Genomic DNA, 19,270 nt, shown 5'->3' on the forward strand with positions numbered 1-19,270 from the left:
TTCTTCGGGTTGGAAATTCCACATGGGAGAGAACATGAGATAAGGTGGGTCAAGCAAGGTGGGACACTTTTGTCATTCTTAGAAAATAAAGTATATTTTTTCTGATACATATAACCGATACATTGTATATTTCCTCTAATTTTCTCAACTTGTTAGGTTATAATAGATGTTAAGTTCTAAATTTCTAATCATATGGATCTCAATATGATGGTCTTGTCTAAAAAATGATATTAGCCAATTAATCTTAGTTGCCGAGAATTTTATGGTCACTTGGAGAATGGACTAGATTTGGCACAATGACCTTATTCACCAAGCAAACTACACTTATGAAATCTTTCTCCTTGAAAACTAGTTAAATATTATTTAAGTAATAACAAAAAAACGTTATTTAAATATATCGTTTTAGGTCTCAAAGTTTATTGGGTCGTCTCTGTCCTTGAAAAGCAAATTTCTGTTTATTTCAATGATTTTTTTTTTATTTGGAAATTTGGGAAAACAAACTTATTTTTAAATGTTTGGGTCTAATTTTGAAAATGAGTTGGAAACTAATTATAGTTTGCTGGAAAATTATTAATATTTCTTTAAGTATATGAACAAACTTTCACTCAGAAATACTAATTTCAAAGAGGGAAAAGCTTATTTTGCTTTATGAGTTTCTTTTTTGCTGATCATAGAAAATTTTCTCTATCATCTTGTGTGTTTTTTTTTTGGGTGCCAAACACCATAAATTGCCCAATATCTTTGTATAATCTGATTTGAAGCAATTAAACAGATCAGTGGTACCAGAAAGAAAACTGAATGGAACTTGTGTGTAGCTAAAAGCTTTGTTAACAACATGCCAACAACAACAACCAAAAAAAAAAGGCGCAGAAGCTATTTAGCTAAGTAGCTTTGTTAACAAGAACAAAATGAATAGACTTGTAGCTTGAGCCTTGAGGTAATATAACTCGAAGCTATTAAACAAATCAAAAGTGGCAGGAAAAAGAAAAACGAATCGAACCAATTCGTATTAGCTAGCAGGCTAATAGCTTTGTTAACAGATCAGTGGCAGGAAAAAGAAAAAGAAAAAATAGAACTTGTGTGTTGCTATGGATTTTGTTAACAATGAAAAGATAATAGCCAAATTAAAAAAGAAAAAAGAAAAAAAAGATAATAGCTTTGTCAAAAAAAGCCGATCTCAAGTAGAGTCCTTAATGCTTGTTTCTTAACCACCTTTCCATACACTCCTCTTCCCAGCTTCAAAGCCCTCTCCTTGTCCAATAGCCCTGAACTTATATTCAATCCTTCAATCAACACCTTCAATAACCTCTCATCACTTCCCACTACTTCAACTAAACTATCCACCACCGCGTCCACAGCCGGAATCTGCTGTCCCCATCTCTTCATCGACTTCTGTGAACCATAAGCCTCAGAATATGCAGACCAATAGGATGCCCTCAAATAGCCTTTTTGCTTACCCCTCACTACACATCTCCTCATACATTCCTCTAATCTGTACACTGCACCACTCATATCCATCCCTCTTTCAAGGCCAATTTCAATCTCTCTAATCTCTTGCTTTTCACTCATTTCCTCCTCGAACTTGCACCTCTTACAATTACATTGAAACCCCCATGAGTTTGACATTTCTCTGCGCTTATCCAATGGCAAAAGCACATCATGATAAGCAAATGTAATCTCTTCACCTGCCTTAACATCCCTTGAAACATGAACCATCACATAATCCCCTACATGCAAACGCCTTGCATTAGGACTACAAGAATGGTTAATGAATGAAGCTAATACCCACAATCCAACACCATAATAACCACTATTTTTCCCCAAAACTTTGGCTGATACTGCATCTTCAACCAGAGAATTCACATCCAAGATATTTAGAATACTAGCCATATCAAGCTTATTATCCAAGTCTCTACTTTTCTCCTCAGCCTCAGGCCTAAAAAGACTTATATCCGGAACCTCTAACACGTCCTCATCTTCCCCAATCGACAATGTATTAATCAAATAACAAGTTCTAGGACATTTTGCAATTGAACTTGTAACTTTATCAATAAAATTCTTCCACATAACCAATTGGGCATTCTCACCTGAATCTTCACTAGGCAAAATACCTCTCTCTGTGGCAATTGCTTTGGTGACCAACACCAAAGTCCCAGCATCAATGTTCTTTGTTGCAAATAGGCCACGCCCACTAATCACAGATTTCCTTATCTGCACAGCACCAATGTACTCGGCTAGTTCTGGGGACTTTCCTCGATACTTGTTTACAATCCAATCAGAGAGATCAAAGCCTCCGGTCCTCGATAAAAAATCGAGCCTTTTGCATTTCTCCAAATACCCATGAAGGCTTTCAGCATTCTCAACAGCCTGAGGATCCAAAAGAGCAGTCTTGAAACAGTCTAAAGCCATAGAGTACCTATTGAGATTTAGCAAAATCTTACCTTTGCATAGCAGGGTCTTGAAATGGGTACTCTCAATTTTCAAAGATTGTTCACAATCCTTCAACGCTTCATCAAATTCTCTTAGTCTGGACCGTGCTTCGGCCCGATTTGAGAGGCCTAAGCAGAGAGATTTGTGGTGCTTGGAAAGGTTTTCTGGGTCTAAGTGATGTTGGGTGTTTGAGATTTGGTCTTGGCAAAGATTGATGAAGTGAGAGTAGGCAAGTATGGATTCTTCCCATTCTTCTCTGAGGAGGTGCTCCTTGGCTTTGGATCTGAGCTGTTGCATTTGCTCTTCGGCCATTTCGAGTTCTGTCATTGTTTTTTTTATGGTAGTGGGTGGTGGACTGAAACTGCTTTTGCGAAATTGCGTCTTTGACTGGTCAGTGATGAAGTATGTTGGGGGATTTGAATTTGAGGGTTTTGTAACGGTCAAATTGCTTATTCTAAGTTTTAACTTTTGTCTCACATTTTGTTCAGTAACGGCAACGGCTATGTCGGGGTTCTTAATTTATTACTATTTTTTTTTTCTCTCTAAAATTATTAATTTAGTGTTGAGTAAAACAGAGGAATACTATTTTTTTTTACACGAATGAAGGCTATTTTATAGGATTAGTTTCATAATGAAGATTTAATCTAATTTATTTATTTTTAATCGGAGAAGAGTAAAATCTTTAATTATAAATATAAAAATATATGTTTAAATTTTAAAATCTCAATCCCACTAACTGATAGACAAATATCATTTACACATTTTAGTCAGTAAAAAATTAAATGGTTATTTTTTATTTTAAAAACAAATAGAGAAGATCCTAAAATTATTTGTTGAGCAGTGTTTGTTACACACTGTTACACTTATTTTTTGAATTGAAATTGTGAGTTGAAAACACAATTTCAAAACTGAAATCATGTTTTCAGCTTACTATTTTGGTTCAAAAAATATTTGTAATATGTAACATATGTAATACTTCTTTTTTTTTGATAGTGTAATACTTTTTATTGATGTTTGTTTATCCCAATTCCTTACCGATGTTGTCAAGGTAATGTCAACTCACGAGGACAACACATGATTCATGATTAAGAGGCTCTTCATTATTTGAAATTTAAATTCTATGAATCCAAGGCATGTAAAATGTCACATATTTGATATTCACTCCAAACACGTCCAAATTTTAAAGAGTTTCGTTGACCTTAAAAATTAACACTTCGTATCAAAAAAAAAAAAAAAAAAAAATTAACACTATTAAAAAGATTAAACTAAATCCAGGAAACAAATTCACAATTTTTCAAAGCTTTCCTCTCAAACAAAGACACTATGAGTACGTTTGGATAGAACTTATTTTGCTGAAACTGAAAACTGAAAACACTGTAGCAAAATAATTTTTAAATGTGTGAATAGTGCTGTAGGACCCATTTTTAATGAAAAAATTGCTGAAAAGTAAAATTTGTGGGACCCATAAACAGTGCAGTTGTGCACTGTTTATGGCTGAAAAGTCCAAACTTGCGGCTGGGTTAAAAAAAAAAGAAGCAAAACGCAGACGCAGGAAACTTGGACGCGCTATCCAAACTCCACCTAGGAAGAACACAACCAAAAAGATAATTCCTTTTTGAACAGTTTGCTTGTTCCCATAATAATATAGGGCCTCATTTGAACACTGTAAACAAGACATCATGTTGAGGTTCTTCAATTGTCAATTAAGATGAACAAATGACACTGATTGCCGTCTGGGAAATTATGAAGATTGCTGACTGCCATACATCTGCACTTATGCGTCATTTAGTTGACATTTTAGGTCGGGCCAATGATATAATAAAAAATAAAAAACCAAAAACCAAATTATCTAATCCTTCCGAGACTATCAGAAACCCTATTAGAATCATAAATTTTGCAGAAAGCTCACATTATTATAAGCATATAAAAAAAAAATTAAAAACAGAAGGAATGCTTAAAAGAAATTCAAATTCAGAGTGTGCACTTAAGATCTATACACCTATTAATAATACAAATCATATAATAAACTTACTAATTAATGGAACCAAAGGAACCTGTTAAGAATAACTCAAATAGGAATTTTTTTTTATTTTTTTTATTTTTTAATTCCTGCAATTTTGAATCCATAATCTCCAGAACTCCAGCTCCGTGTGCATCCATATTCCACACACCAAAATACTGTTTTCTGCAGAGAATTGAAGATGATCTTAAGAATAACCCAAATTGCTCTCTACAGATCCATTGGAAACCATCCAAAACGACACTGCAACTTGCATCAGAAAACAGGATGATGTTCAATGAGTGTCCCAACTAGAACTTGGGATACTTGTGACACACTCCTGCCACAAAGATTGCCATCTTCACAGGGCTATGTACAGATTGCAAAAACTCTGAAATTTTAGCACTCTTTTCCTGAAGACATTTCTAAAACATTGGGAAATACATATATGAGGTTCAATTACAGTAGCTCATGAAATGAAGAGAACAGAAAAGTATATAACAAGATTGTGCTTTTCAGAAACTTATCCTGTGACCTTTCCACTCTATTAATAGTTTAACTCTGAAGGAAATCTCACCAGCTCTACTTGCTTAATGACAAGTCATTATTTCTTCTTCAAGTACATTCCATCTCTCAGTTCCAACTTTTCTTCAGAAACTAGACCAGATAAGAAGCTCTGAAGTTGTTGGAGTGATTTATCGTAAGGGGGGTCAGCTACGCAAAACATCTAGAGCAATGTGTTAAAAAGTAATTATTTTAGCAATCATAAAATTTGTAGCTAAATCAAAATTTAAGGAGCCTGTTAGAACAATTCTTACCTTGAGAGTATTATGAATTCGATCTAATGCCATGCTTCCAAAGTTTGTGAGCATCCCCATGATAAATTTCTAGAAGCAAGTGTGATTTAGAGTTATTCATGGAACAAGATGACAATTAATAAATTTCATGCAGATGCATAAGTACTTGTACATCTTCCTTTTAATTCTGATACTTAACCAAACCATTGTCCAGGGCTAGCCAAATCTAACATGGTTATCAGAATAAGCCAGAAGAAACAGTTTTTTTTTTTTTTAGCACTTTCTTTCTTCCCTCTTGGGAAGGCTAGTTCAATAATTACTACTTGACAAAGCTATGATCAGCAACAGAAATTTTTTATTTTGATAGATAACGAAAAATTTTATCGATAAACAAAAAAAGCCAATGCGAGTACATTGGGGATGTACTTTGGGGGCGAAAATCAAGAACCCCAGTTACAATGATCACGTAATGCGACAGAGCCATACTCCAACCAAGGAGAGTGTGTAAAAAAAGACTTAATCTCTAGCAAGGACCGTTCACATCCCTCAAAACAACGAGCATTGCTTTCCCTCCAAATACACCACATCAAGCAATGCGGCACAAGACTCCCAAAATCTATATTGCGATGTTGCCCAAATTTACCTTGCCAAGATTCAAACAACTAAATAACCTTAAGTGGCATAACCAATGCAGCCCAAACAAACAAAACACCAATGACCACAACTCCCAAGCTTAAGGGACAATGAAGCAAAAGATGATCCACTGACTCTCCACACCTCTTACACATGTAACACCAATCAAGAACAACAATACGCCTTTTGCGAAGGTTATCAGTTGTAAGAATATTACCTAAAGAAGCTGACCATGAGAAGAAAGCCACCCTTGGGGGAACCTTTGAGTGCCACACCAACCTCCAAGGAACAAAAGGGAAGGAGGGTAGAAGGAAAGATAAAAACTACTAACCTCAAACCCTCTACTCCTAGCTAGCTTCCAACAAGCCTTATCAGGGCCAACCCCCCACACTTTCGAAGAGTAAACAATGTCCATGAACCGATCAAAAGATTCTTCCTCCCAATCTTGCAGTGAACGACGAAAAAGAAAATCCCAATGCAGCTGCCCACCAGACCAGCCCATAACCTTCACCACTGAAGAATCCCTTGCTCTGCTAAGGCCGTAAAGTTCTGGAAAAGTCTCTTTGAGGGAACAATTCCCACACCACACGTGCTTCCAAAACTTCACTCTAGTACCATCACCCACATCATACCGTAGCAGTTTAAAGAAGTTCAATCAGCCAATTCTAATAAACCTCCAGAGGCTAACACCATACAGACTAGTCACCTTTTTTGTGCACCAACCACCCCAAACATTCCCATATTTCGCCTCTGTGACCCTTCTCCATAGCGCATCTGTCTCTAAACCATACCTCCACAACCACTTGCCCAACAAAGCAATGTTAAAGCTTCTCAATCATCTGATACCTAGCCCCCCACCCTGCATTGGCTTGCAAACCTTAGCCCATTTCACCAAGTGAAATGTAGAATCACCATTACTACCACTCCAAAGAAAATCTCTTTGTAGTTTCTTTCTACGATTAGCAACCTTCCCAGTTATAGGAAGAATGGAAAGGAAATAAGTAGCCAAGGAGGATAAGACACTTTTAATACAAGTGACCCTACCTCCCTTACATACATAAAACCTCTTTCAACCTGCTAGTTTTCATTCCATCTTCTCTAAAATAGGATTCTATATTGATACCTCCTTGAATTTGGCGCCCAAAGGAAGTCCCAAATATTTCAAAGGAAGGGAAGAATTCCTACAACCCAACAACCCCACCAGCACATCCAGATTATGCACCTCTCCAATTGGAACTAACTCTGAATTCCCCAAATTCATTTCTAACCTAAAAACTTCCTCAAATCTATTCAGAATCTCCCTCAAAGTAACTAACTGATTAGGATCAACATCACAAAAAATAAGAATGTCATCCGCAAATAGGAGATGAGACACCATCATCGAAGTACTAGTTGTAGAACCTACAGAGAAGCCCGAAAACTGTCCAGTAGCTGCAACCACATCCAACATACAACTCAAAGCCTCTATAACAACATTAAAAAGCAATGGAGATAGAGGATCCCCTTGCCTAAGCCCCCTAGAGCTTCCAAAAAAATCCAAATGACTCCCATTAATTAGTATGGAAAATTTAACAGTAGAAATGCAACTCAAAATCCATTTTCTCCACTTATCTGAAAACCCATAGCTCTGCAACATATACATAAGAAAACCCCAATTCACATGATCATACGCCTTCTCCACATCCAACTTACACAACACTCCTGGAATCCCATTCAATCTACCATCAATACATTCAGAAGCAATTAACACTAAATCCAAGATTTGTCTACCTTTCACAAATGCATTCTGTGAATCTGAAATAAGCCCATGTTCTACCCTTCGAAACCGATTAGCCAACACCTTTGAAATAATCCCGTATATCCCACCAACTAAGCTAATTGGTCGGAAATCCTTAATCTCCACAACAGAAAATTATCTGCTGGAACCTAAAAGGTTGTTTGATGATCCAATTCTGGAGTATTATCTAAGGCTAGCTTATTGCTGAGTGAAGAGAGAAATTTCTGTTCTTCCCCATCTCTTATTCTGGGGATATCTGCTTCTACTTAACCTTGGTAAGTTAAGAGTAACTTTTAGTTATAGCCTTTAGTCCAAAATGAAACACCAGACCCACCCAACCCTATAAATGAAAGTAAATATCCTTCAAATCAGGGTCTTGAGTCTAACTAATTTGAAATTTGGACGAGGAAAGTCAGAAAAAGAAACAACGGAACAGTTTTAAACAACCATTCATGCAAATACTTAAAATAATGCTCAAATTCACATCACATACCTCATAAATAGTCATTTCCTTGCGTATTTGATCCTCAACAGAGGCCACAGACCTCTCTCCCTCGTCATCACCAACTAAAATCTCCTCACAACTCCCACTATTTCCACCATTCTTATTAGTTTCAACCATGCCTTCCATCAGGGTAAATACATGGTCATTAGAGTCTGCCCCAAGTGATTCTGCAAGGATTCCCTGATTACAAAAGGAGGTTAATAAAATTAGTTTTCATCTTGACCCCAGCCCTTGAAGATTGTCATGTATTTGAATTTTTATGGATTACCAAATTTCTACCTAATTGAAAAGTTTTAACCAGTACTTGGAAGGAAAAAAACAAAAAGGTTGACTTCACAAAAAAAGCAACAAATCATACGATTCAAAATAACCATGAAGTCAATAAAAGAAGATCGGTGCAATTGCCAGTATAATGTGGAAAGTTCTGAGGTAAAGGAAATTGAACCAAGCAAGTAAGCCTTATTTTTTTTTTCAACTATTAATAATCTATTGAGTGTCCAACGCTAATTGATCATTCACTAGAATGAATCATTGAATTGGTCATGTATGTCCAGCAGCAATCCAGGAGTTTTCATTAGATCTATCAAGTGTCCAAAACTAATTGAGTAAGTGAATGTTATCAGATACCTTGCTTATCCAAAAATTTATCCTTCGATTGAGTACATCTACAGGTAAGCCAATAGCAGCTGCAAGATTTTTAGAGGTCCAACTGAAAGTAGAAAATACAAATGCGGTTACACTATTGATGAATAGCATATAATGCATCAGATAATTCCCATGGTTACCTCGTTTGATCCTGAAATTGCATAATAATTGCTGCATGTACAGGTGCCACTGTGAACTGCACTGCCCTATCTTCAAATTGCAACTCCAACTGCACATCCATGATAAATAAAAAAAGTGAATGATTTACTGATTCAGGACAGAGAGAAAGGAAAACTGGACAAATTTTGCTTTGTTTAAACATGGAAGTAATCCAAATATCAGTGTGTGTATCAAATTGCATTTTTAAAATTTTGAACCATACCTTAACAGTACCAAGATTTTTCTTCCATAGAAGCTTACGAGGGGTTTTGATTTCATTAAACCTCTTTGCATAATCAGAGAGCAGGTTGTCAACTGGCTCAGGCACATTAAGGGTCTCATCCTGAAAATTTTCTTCAACGTTAATAGAGCAAAACTAATTTGTCACTAAGGAAATGAAATTGTCATTTGAAAAGAAGAAATTTTAACCTAAGTATATATATTGTTAGCAAGGGACAGATATAGGTCATAGTGTTGGTGTAAACAGATACTTCATGCAGAGACAGCAGAGTGTGTGTGATTGCAGAAATGATAAAACATGTAAATATGCCCAATCATCTTAGATAGCGTGTCAAGTAATATTGCCAGAAAACTTTTTTTTTTTTGATAAGTAAAGAAAAAATTTATTGAAATAAGACTACTTAATGCACATGTACAATGAACACAAAGGAGTCTAAAGAATTAGAAAAGAATTATTCTTAAAAAAAAAGGCAACGGCTAAAAAAAATCAGCAATGGACTGAACGAAATTACTATTAGTAAAACCCCATGTAGGAGACCGTCAACAAAGATCACGTAAATTATCAAGCCTTTTCCGACTACCAGAATTTAAAATGATTGATATCAATGATAGCAATGGTGACCTCTATACCTGGATTGGAGGCCAGAAATTAGAAGATATGATTGTAGCATCAAGAATATCCATTGACACTGCAGAATCCCCCAGCTCAGCCCCTAAGAATTTATTCACCAAAGATTACTTGAAATTTTTTCATAAATGAATAGATCATACAAAACTAAGATGGCCTACTGGCAATCATGGCACAAGTAGTCCCAAAAACTACTAAAGAAAGATACAAATCATAATCCTACACTTATTCAAGCAAAATGCCATCCATCATAGTTTGTAGATTTATTTGAAAGTATTCTTGCCATGGAATGAGAAGATGGGTGCGGCACCATCAAATTTGATGAGGTGTCACCTAATCATAGATTATCTCATTCCTAATTTCAAAATGCTACCTGTCAGAGGGGTCTGAGCAATGGTTGCTTTTATATTGGAGTTTGTCCTCTTTGAATCTATCAGGTCATTGAGCATTATTTCACATTTTTGCATGCTGCTCTCTCCAAAATGTATCTGCAGGATGTCAGTACCACCATGAAAATGAAGGCGGAAAATTCTAACGCAACAAATGCCAAATGTCAACTACTACCAGGAGAGCTAATTCAACAGATCAAAGACTCCAATATACAAACCACTTGCCTTGAGGAGTTCTAAAGTACGTATCTCTGAGTCAATGTCATAATCAGATTTGTTGAGAAGCTTTTCCGCCAGCATAACACGATATTCATTGACTAGTTGGTCCTTTGAACCAATTATGCCAACAATCATCCCAAGCATGTCAACCTTCCTCCTGTTCCTACTACCTTTCGATGGGTCAGCTTCTACAGGATCAGGCTCCCAGCTGACAGGCAGAATACATGGAGACATATATCAGTCAACTGACAAGGCAAGCTTAAAGGTACAACTAAGTTACATATCATCAATTGCCATGATAGCATAAATATACCAGGCAGCATTGATCCATGCTTGCTCGTCATCGGTGATGAAATCATCATCAACACCAGTATTCTCTTGACTTTCTTCATCTCTATTTAATTCTTCAAGAAGGCTATCCCCAGCATTTCCAGATACATTAGGATTTCCACCAGTCCCACCAGTCAACATTGTCACAATGCACTTTATGGTATCTTTCCTTCCCCTTAAATAGTCTCTTATTGGTTCACCAACTGCTTCAACAAAAACACCTGCTAGGTCTATAGTCCGTAGTGCTTTAATAGTTGAAACATATTGATGCAGTATGTCATTGGTTGAGGCACCAGCAGTAAGCAAGCGATATTGTAGTGCTGAGATAAATGATTCAACCAACTTAGAATGTTGTCCCGTATATTCAAGACATTGCTTTAAATCTTCAATAGCTGGAGAGCTGCAAAATTTATTAGGAAAAAAAAAATTAAGAAAAGAAAAATGGAAAACAGTATGAGGACATCCTCAGGAGAATCTTTCAGGCATTCAAGTGATTGTATCAAACATTAACACCCATTTCACCATCCAGTTGATATAGAGATCTCATCACATCAAATTATGTTGCAATTATAGCCACTGTAAGAATCTTAATCTCTTCTCATTTTTAAGCAACAAAAATAAAGCAAGACCAGGGCAAAATTTGACAACTTGACCACTAAACAATCACATTTACTTGACTTCTACGATAGGAAACCAAGGAAAATACCAGATTAAGAATGTAAAAGGAATCACCTGTCAGGATAATCCACAATTATCTCAAATAGTTTGGCTATTCTTAAATCTTGCAACGTCTCATAAGCAAAATACTCTAGCCGCAACTGCCATCTAACAAGTCCTTGAGAGGGAGTATCAATTCCAGGATAGCATGACGAAGGATGTGAAGCCAAAGGTGATTTGAGACCAGATGAAGGACTATCATAACTAAGAGAGTCACCAAGATAAGCAAGAAGTGCACGGAAAAACTGGAGAGGCACAGCCTGGGAGACATGACTCCAAGTATATGGAATCATTTATTAGTAGCATAAAAATATAACCTAAACTAGAAACTAGCATGGAGGACAGTAGAAAAATAAGCAGAAGAAATACAAAATATGGCAAGAAAAACAATATCAATTTTACTGCATCTTGCAGATTGCATTCACTCTATGCAGGAAGAATTTTTGGACAATTACAGTAGCTCCTTAAATCAAATCAAATTGCTGTTTATGACCAAAGAACTAATACAATTTTGTATATAGCCGTATTATAACTAACAAATAATTTATATAAAAAAACCCAATTACATATAAACCAAATAATTATATGCCTGGCTGAAACAACTATAAGTTCAACAACTGTTCAACGACCTTCCACATATATAGACAAGAAAACATCTGTCATATGGTATAGACCAGTACAATTTAACCCATTAACTCAAAACGAGGACCAGGTTTATTGAATCAAAAGTCCAATGCAAATGAAAACATCTTGAATAGATAACAAGTTAAGACATTAGAGATTTTAGAAAATGATAATTAAAAAAATAAGGCAACACATACAAGAAAAAATACCTGTATCCACCCTTTAATGGACTCCAAAACAGAACTTCTGTAATCATCACCAGCCAAATCATGTACTTTAGCCTGCCACACATACAGGAAAAATTTGATGCGACCCAAAGACAAATTACATACAAAGAAAATGTGAGATGTGATTCTCGCATATAGTATTGGAAAAGAGGATGTCCAATACAACAATACAATATTGGAAATGAAAAGAAAAAGGCCAATGTAGAGGTGAAAAGAAATAAGCTGGACAGGTATTGCAAAAATGGAACACATGCTCACCTTTAGAAGCAGAAATATGGCAGAAGAATAGGCATCTTCAGTCATAGATGTAAATCCAAGACTTCTAAGATCTCGAACAACCTTCCCAATGTTCTTTACCAACTTATTGTTCTCCAAGAACTTACCCTGGTGAGAACATTCATCAATATCCATTTCACCAGTCCTATAAGAGATTTTGCTTTTTTCATCTAAATCCATTTCATCTTTGTCTTGAGATTCATCATCATAGAACTCTCCACCCATTATTGTACTCAGTTCCTCCAACCTTCCCTTAAAATACCAGTGGAGTATCTCTAAGAACATTTGGGAGGTAAGAAGAGGGAAGAAATTAAAGTAAAATCAGGAAATTGTTACATACTCACACAAAGCTAATTTTTAGACAACATAAAACGAAAGATCTTCAGTGCAGATAATCAGGTAAAAAAAGAAGAGTGGATTGTTTTAATCCTAAAGCACACCTAATTAAAGTTGAGCGACTTGACCTTGTACTGACTAGTGTAGTGGAGAACTGGGTGATGGCAAAAAATTAGAACATTCAGCAGAAGATCAATCCAACACATGGTGCATCAAGACAGCGATGATTGCTGCCCCATCTATATCTAGTTACTTGATGAGTTCAAACACTCCTTGGTATAGAAATAAGTAGGCTTCCCAAGAACCCTACATAGTAGATACTTCTTACAGCCTCTCATTTCAACCAATTGTTGAGGAATACATTCATCCTTTGGAAAAAAATAAATGCATATATTCTTTCTAGGGCTTCTATGTTTTTTGGGAGCACAGGGGAGCGCCAGAATATAACAAAATAATTTAGATTGACGATTATAAATCAAAACTTGAGCTTATTTTCTTCTATACTGAGCCACCAAATAGAATGTATTCACGTGCTATGGATACTGACATGCAGATCCAAGCAATACCTGAACCCAACCCAAATTAATTTTTGATGCATCAAATGTGAAATTAGAATATCCATCACCCAAACTTTCAATCTTCATAACACACAGAACAAGCCAAAAATTGAAAAGATACTTAGATGAAGGATGCTAACTACCAAATAGCATTCATTGAAATCTAGCTCTTAGCCAACACAAACTCAGCAAAAGCACTATGCTCAAAAATACTAGTAATGAATCAAGATATATCATTAAGTATATACCAGGAAAATGCCGAGGAAGACTAGCCATAAGCACTGAAGACACGAGTAATTGGTATCTAGAAAAGAGATGGCTTCTCTCCGCATCCGAAGGATTCCTTCCCTCAGACATCTGATCCTTGTAGGACTGCAAAGCATGAGACAACATCAACAAGCACTTCTCCTGGTATTGCTTTTCCAAAGATATCTCTTCTAGAGCTTTGCACAACACTTCCTGAACCTCACTCTTGCATATCTGCACTTCACAATTAAGCCAATTAGTTGTAGCTTAAATGGCATCTCCTCTCTCTCTACATTACCCTCGTAAATGTAAAGTAGAAGGTGAGATCGCCGGTTCATGATCCACCATATGCGTTGTGTATAATTCCAAAAAAAAGAAAAAGAAAAAAAAGAAGAAGTGCAAGTCACCAATTTTCCAATTCAATACCTTATCTTTATCAAGAATTTTAATTGATCTCCCTCTCTCTCTCTCTCTCTCTCTCACACAAACACACACACAACTATAAGATGTTTTAAATTTTAAGTTTGGATAACATAGGGAACCTCTCAAAAGACCTTTGGACTCGCTTCTAGCTAGTAAAACCTACAATTAATAGACCCCACCCATTAGAACCACTTGTCGGGTAATTTAGAGGCACCCATGACAAACTAAGCAGTCTATACCCATGCCCAGGAGCATTGTATTTTAGAATTTTCAAGAGTCTTGTAGCTCAGTGGCATTATCTAGTCTCCTACTTAAGGAGAACTATGGTTCAAATCCCTCCTCTCCACTTGTTGTAATAATTGAATTATAAAAATATATATATAAAAAAAACTTTCTTTATTTAAAAAAATATCCACCAAACATGAGGATGAATCAAATAGCATCTGATATACGAAATTTTGTGTGAATGTTAAGAAGAATGAAAGCATATAATCCAAAGGTGAAAACTTTAAAATATAAATCCAATAATAAGCTATTGCCATTGATGCTATACATACAGGGGGTGGGTTTTTGGAGAGAATTGCAAAATTGGTGTAAGCATCAAAATGGCGCCAAAATTTCGAAGCTCCATTTTGCTCAAAAATTTCCTGCACACACAGACAATGAAACCCTAATTGAAGTACGAATTTTCAAAACAAATAGTGCCCTAACTTTGAAAATTGAGAGCATTATAACAATCTTGCATACATAGATATATATGTATATATACCTCTAGTGACTTGAGAAAGTGGTCGCGGACGAGAGAGTGGAGGCCGTGGTGGCAGAGGGAATGGACGTGAGCGATGAACTCGGGGCCGACGGAGAGGTCACCGGCGCCGGTGAGAAGGGTTGCGGTGGTGGCGCAGAAGCCGGTGTAGCTATCGTGGATTTGTCGGATGGAATCGTCGGTGAGAGAGTCGAGAATCGCTAGGTTGCAGACTACGGCGGAGGAGGAGGAGGAGGGTCCCTCCGTCGCCATCAAGTTTTGATTTGTGTGTGTGTGTGTGTGTGTGGGGTTTTGCCGCCACTGTGAGATTGAAATGGAGTTGGGGCAGTGGAGTTCACAGTAGTGTCTCTTTTACTTTTACAATAGCTTTTTCTTTTCTTTCTTTCTATTTTTTTTCCAAAAAAGAAAAAAAAAAGTTTTAAAAACCGGATTGGCAACGAGAATCTATTCCAGTTCCCAATTTTGACAGAACTGGTTTACGTCTAACTTTTGGTTGAACCAACAAGTTTGTATTTTGATAGAGTCCTTCTCCTAATCCACCTAAGCTCAATTCAAGTAGGGCAATCCAGCACCTGCTCGACCCAAAGAATCTGATTGGCCTAACACTCTCCGACCTGATAACTGCTCGATCTAAGTGGTGGTTCAGTTGGCTGCGGGTTGCTGGCGTGAAGACCTAATACTATCAATTCGACTATCTGAGAAACCGAAGAACCCAACCTGCTTGATGCCTTTGTCTCTTCCAATCGCAAATCTCGTGTTCCGATGGAAAATTGGTAAGCCTAAACTCAAAACTCCGCCGATATAATGAGATCTCGGCTAGATTTCGACAAATATAGTGAGATCTCGATAGATCCGGCCAGATTTCAGCTAAAATTCGGCCAGATTTCGACCCCCTGTAGTTAACCTGAAACCGACTAATATGCACCCGAAACCGACAAGACCCAATTTGGCTGATCCGAAGCTCCACACGGGTTGGTTGCGGGTTATGATTTCTCTCACTCGAGTCTTTCGGGTCGAGTTCGAGTTAGGCACAAACTCAACTCAAGCCGACCAGTGGACACCCCTAAATTCAAGTATGGGGTGGGACAATCGCGCAATAATAGGGTGCTACTATTTGAATTTACAACTCTTAAATTCGCATGTTTAATAAGGCACAAGAACTTCTTACATTCGTATCACTGAACATACTTCACATACGATAACATTATTCATTTATTACTTATATACTATATAGGACTTTAAATACTTGTTTTTTTTTTAATACTTATAATGTTATCCAATTTCAAACAAATCAATAAAAATGATTGATAATTCGATATTGTAAATATTATTGCATACAATTTACAAAAATTAATTTTTTTGATGGATACAAAAAAAAATTTGAATATTCATTTGTTAGACTATTAAAGTCTAATAATCATATTCATTATTATATTAATTTGTAACATTTTATAATAGAAGTCCTAACAACTTTAGTATTTTTTATTAAAAAATAATAATCCAAGTACACTATTGACAATTTTGATTAGCGAGTTGGAGCACGCATTAAGATTGAACATGTGGCTTCTCAACAACTTGTTTTTAAGTGAATTTATATTAATGTTGTTTTATAGTTGATGTAAGTGCACAATTGCACCTGGACCCAATGACAACTGTAGGTTCAGGCCCAATGAGCCTTAAACAATGAAATTTATAGAGTGTGGATCTGAAATCTAGTTAGGGGTACTGGAAACTTAATAAACAGGCTAATGTGTAAAAATACTTGCAAATAGTAAATGATTATTGCAAAGGAACTTCCTCGGACATAAGCCGAGCACAATTTCTGTATTATTTCTCTTTCTTCCTTGAAGGTTACAATTCTTAGTTCCTTTTTTGGTAATTGATCGATTTCTCCCCCCCCTCCTTTTCTTTGGCCTTTACTCCCTTTAAATACTTCTTCTCTTGGTGCTTTATCCACGTGTTGCACAAATCTCCCCTCTTTCCCCTGACACCACCTTCTTCAAATGTTTTAAATAGTAACCAGAAGGTTCAGTTCCACTGTTCAGGGGTCACTTCCCCATTAATGCGGCCAGGAAGGTAGGTGCAGGATCTTTAATGTGGAGGTGACAGCCTTTTTCTAAGATATTTCTCTAACACCGGTGCATCTAGAGGGTACAGGGATCCCCCTTTTAACCAACAGTCTTTCTGGAACTCTGCCTTGATCTTTCTAACGAATCTCCGAGTCCTCCCGGGTCTATCCAAGGAGAAATTTATCCTCAGATGTATCCTCGGACCCTCGGCGTATGGGCCGATTTGCAATCATATCAGCCTTTTAATCAAGAACAAATTGGCCCTTCTTGTTAGAGCCCAAAGGCCCAAATACCTGCTCGGGTCCTTTTACTCCCCACAATAGCCCCTTAAAACTCTATTTTTCAGCATCTGAGGAGAAAAATGGGGTTTTGATCCAACGAGAACTTCCCTAACACGTTTTGTAAGTCATCATGCGTGCGAAGATCGTTTCGTGTCCCAGAAGATGCCATTTGGCGCTTTGAATTTCAAAAATGCGTGCATTTATGACCGTAAGTTACACCTTGTTCCCCACGTTCAACGGTGGGATGAGCATCCAACGGCCCTTGTCGCCCCCCGAAAATTTGGGCGGGACGGATGCAATTTTGAGGCCACTTCCCGCACGTCATAACGCTTTGGAAACATGCGCCTTCATTTATTTCTTCAGAGCCTAATCACTTCAAAACATCAGTCGTTGCCTTTTCTCTGTAGAAACCCGTGGAAACTCGCATAACTTCAAACTCGTAAGTTCCTATTTTTTCTTTTACTCCTTTCTCCTCGGATTCCATCCTCGGCTCCCTTCTTAACCACTTTCCTTCTTAAAACTCGCACTTTCGTTCCTTATAGATGGGTAGATTTAAGTGTTTAGTTGACACCGTCGCTGGGATGGAAGGTTTTAGGGCCAAATACCACATTCCCTGCGACGTAGGTTTAAGATACTGTCCAGCGGAAGCCGTGGGTGGGTCTAGGAAAACGGGAGAGGTCATTATCCCCATGATTGCCTTCATAGAAGGTGGGATGACCCTCTTTATGAGAAGCGTAACCAGGGAATACCTTCGCAACCATCGGTTGTGTCCTGACCAGTGCGCACCCAACGTATTTAGGGTCTTAGGAAGCATCGACGCTCTAAATGAGCAGATGGGCTTAAATCTTACCTGGCATGACGTCATCTTCATGTACGAATGCCACAAGCTTACAAGCGTAGGCTATTATATTAAATCCCGATCTAGTGTAGTTAGATTAATTTCCTGTTTGCCCAAGTCCAATAAAGGCATGAAGGACGACTACCTCATCGCCTCAGGCAACTGGCACGACGGCCCTCACTGCCCGGTCGAATGGGGAGATCCAAGTGTGACTCCTTAGGATCTACCTTTCTAACCCCGTAACTCCATCTAAAAATCTTGGAATGCTTGTTTACTTGTATAAACTGTTACGTTGATTTATCACATGCCTTACAAATCTAACCATGTTTGTCTGTTTTGGTGTCTTTTCTTGCAGATAAACAACACGTGCGCCCACGCCTGAGCCACTGCAACGTTGCTGACTTAAACCGAGTACTACGCTCAGAAGTTTTCGTGAGTGAAGACCTGCAACTTAGAGCGGCTCACTTGATACTAGGGTACGACCCTATATCCTCGGACTTCCAGGAGATAGAGAACGCGATTGTCGCGAGTGACCGGAGGTGTAGGAGAATTAACGTAGCCAGACCACACTTTCTAGCCGACCACGACATTCCCGACGACCTCCACACCATCCTATACACGTAATCCATCGCGACGATCCCTCTCGCAACGCACTCTCAGGCAACTGTTGTCCCAAAGGAGCAAGTGTCCTCGTCCAACACGTTGGACGAGGAGATAGACCAGTTTTAGCTTGAGCAAGTGTCCTCGGCCTAACACTCTCCGACCCGATAACCGCCCGATCTAAGCAGTGGTTCGGTCGGTTGCGGGTTGCTGGCGTGAACACCCAATACTATCAATTTGACTATCTGAGAAACCAAAGAACCCAACTTGCCTGATGTCTTTCTCTCTTCCAATCGCAAATCTTGTGTTCTAATGGAAAATTGGTAAACCTAAACTCAAAACTCCGCCGATATAATGAGATCTTAGCTAGATCTCGACAAATATAGCGAGATCTCAATAGATCCGGCCAGATTTGTCAAGATTTGACAAGATTTCAGCCAAAATTCGGTCAGATTTCGACCCCCTATAGTTAACCTGAAACCGACCGATATGCACCCAAAACTGACAAGGCCCAATTTGGCTGATTCGAAGCTCCACACGGGTCGGTTGCGGGTTATGA

At 37.7% G+C, this 19,270-nt stretch overlaps 2 protein-coding genes across 2 annotated transcripts; both read right to left on the reverse strand.

The window, feature by feature from the left end:
- Positions 1-1,093: 1,093 nt before the first annotated feature.
- LOC142627675 (methyltransferase FGSG_00040) lies at positions 1,094-2,790 on the reverse strand. Its single transcript, XM_075801542.1, has one exon. The coding sequence runs from the start codon at positions 2,755-2,757 to the stop codon at positions 1,162-1,164; it is 1,596 nt and encodes a 531-aa protein (XP_075657657.1). The 5' UTR covers positions 2,758-2,790; the 3' UTR covers positions 1,094-1,161.
- A 1,519-nt stretch (positions 2,791-4,309) lies between these two features.
- Positions 4,310-15,293, reverse strand: LOC142627204 (anaphase-promoting complex subunit 2). The gene is made up of 17 exons (XM_075801012.1): positions 14,927-15,293; positions 14,715-14,804; positions 13,737-13,968; positions 12,578-12,870; positions 12,302-12,373; positions 11,484-11,728; positions 10,735-11,151; positions 10,428-10,629; positions 10,187-10,301; positions 9,816-9,898; positions 9,169-9,288; positions 8,927-9,015; positions 8,769-8,850; positions 8,130-8,321; positions 5,248-5,316; positions 5,007-5,156; positions 4,310-4,854 (listed from the first exon to the last, which is right to left on the reverse strand). Exons 1-16 carry the CDS (start codon positions 15,173-15,175, stop codon positions 5,034-5,036), a joined length of 2,673 nt encoding a protein of 890 aa, XP_075657127.1. The 5' UTR covers positions 15,176-15,293; the 3' UTR covers positions 4,310-4,854; positions 5,007-5,033.
- Positions 15,294-19,270: the final 3,977 nt, after the last annotated feature.

Source organism: Castanea sativa, chromosome 3 (genome assembly GCF_040712315.1).
Source record: "Castanea sativa cultivar Marrone di Chiusa Pesio chromosome 3, ASM4071231v1".
In the NCBI taxonomy this organism is placed as follows: Eukaryota; Viridiplantae; Streptophyta; class Magnoliopsida; order Fagales; family Fagaceae; genus Castanea; species Castanea sativa.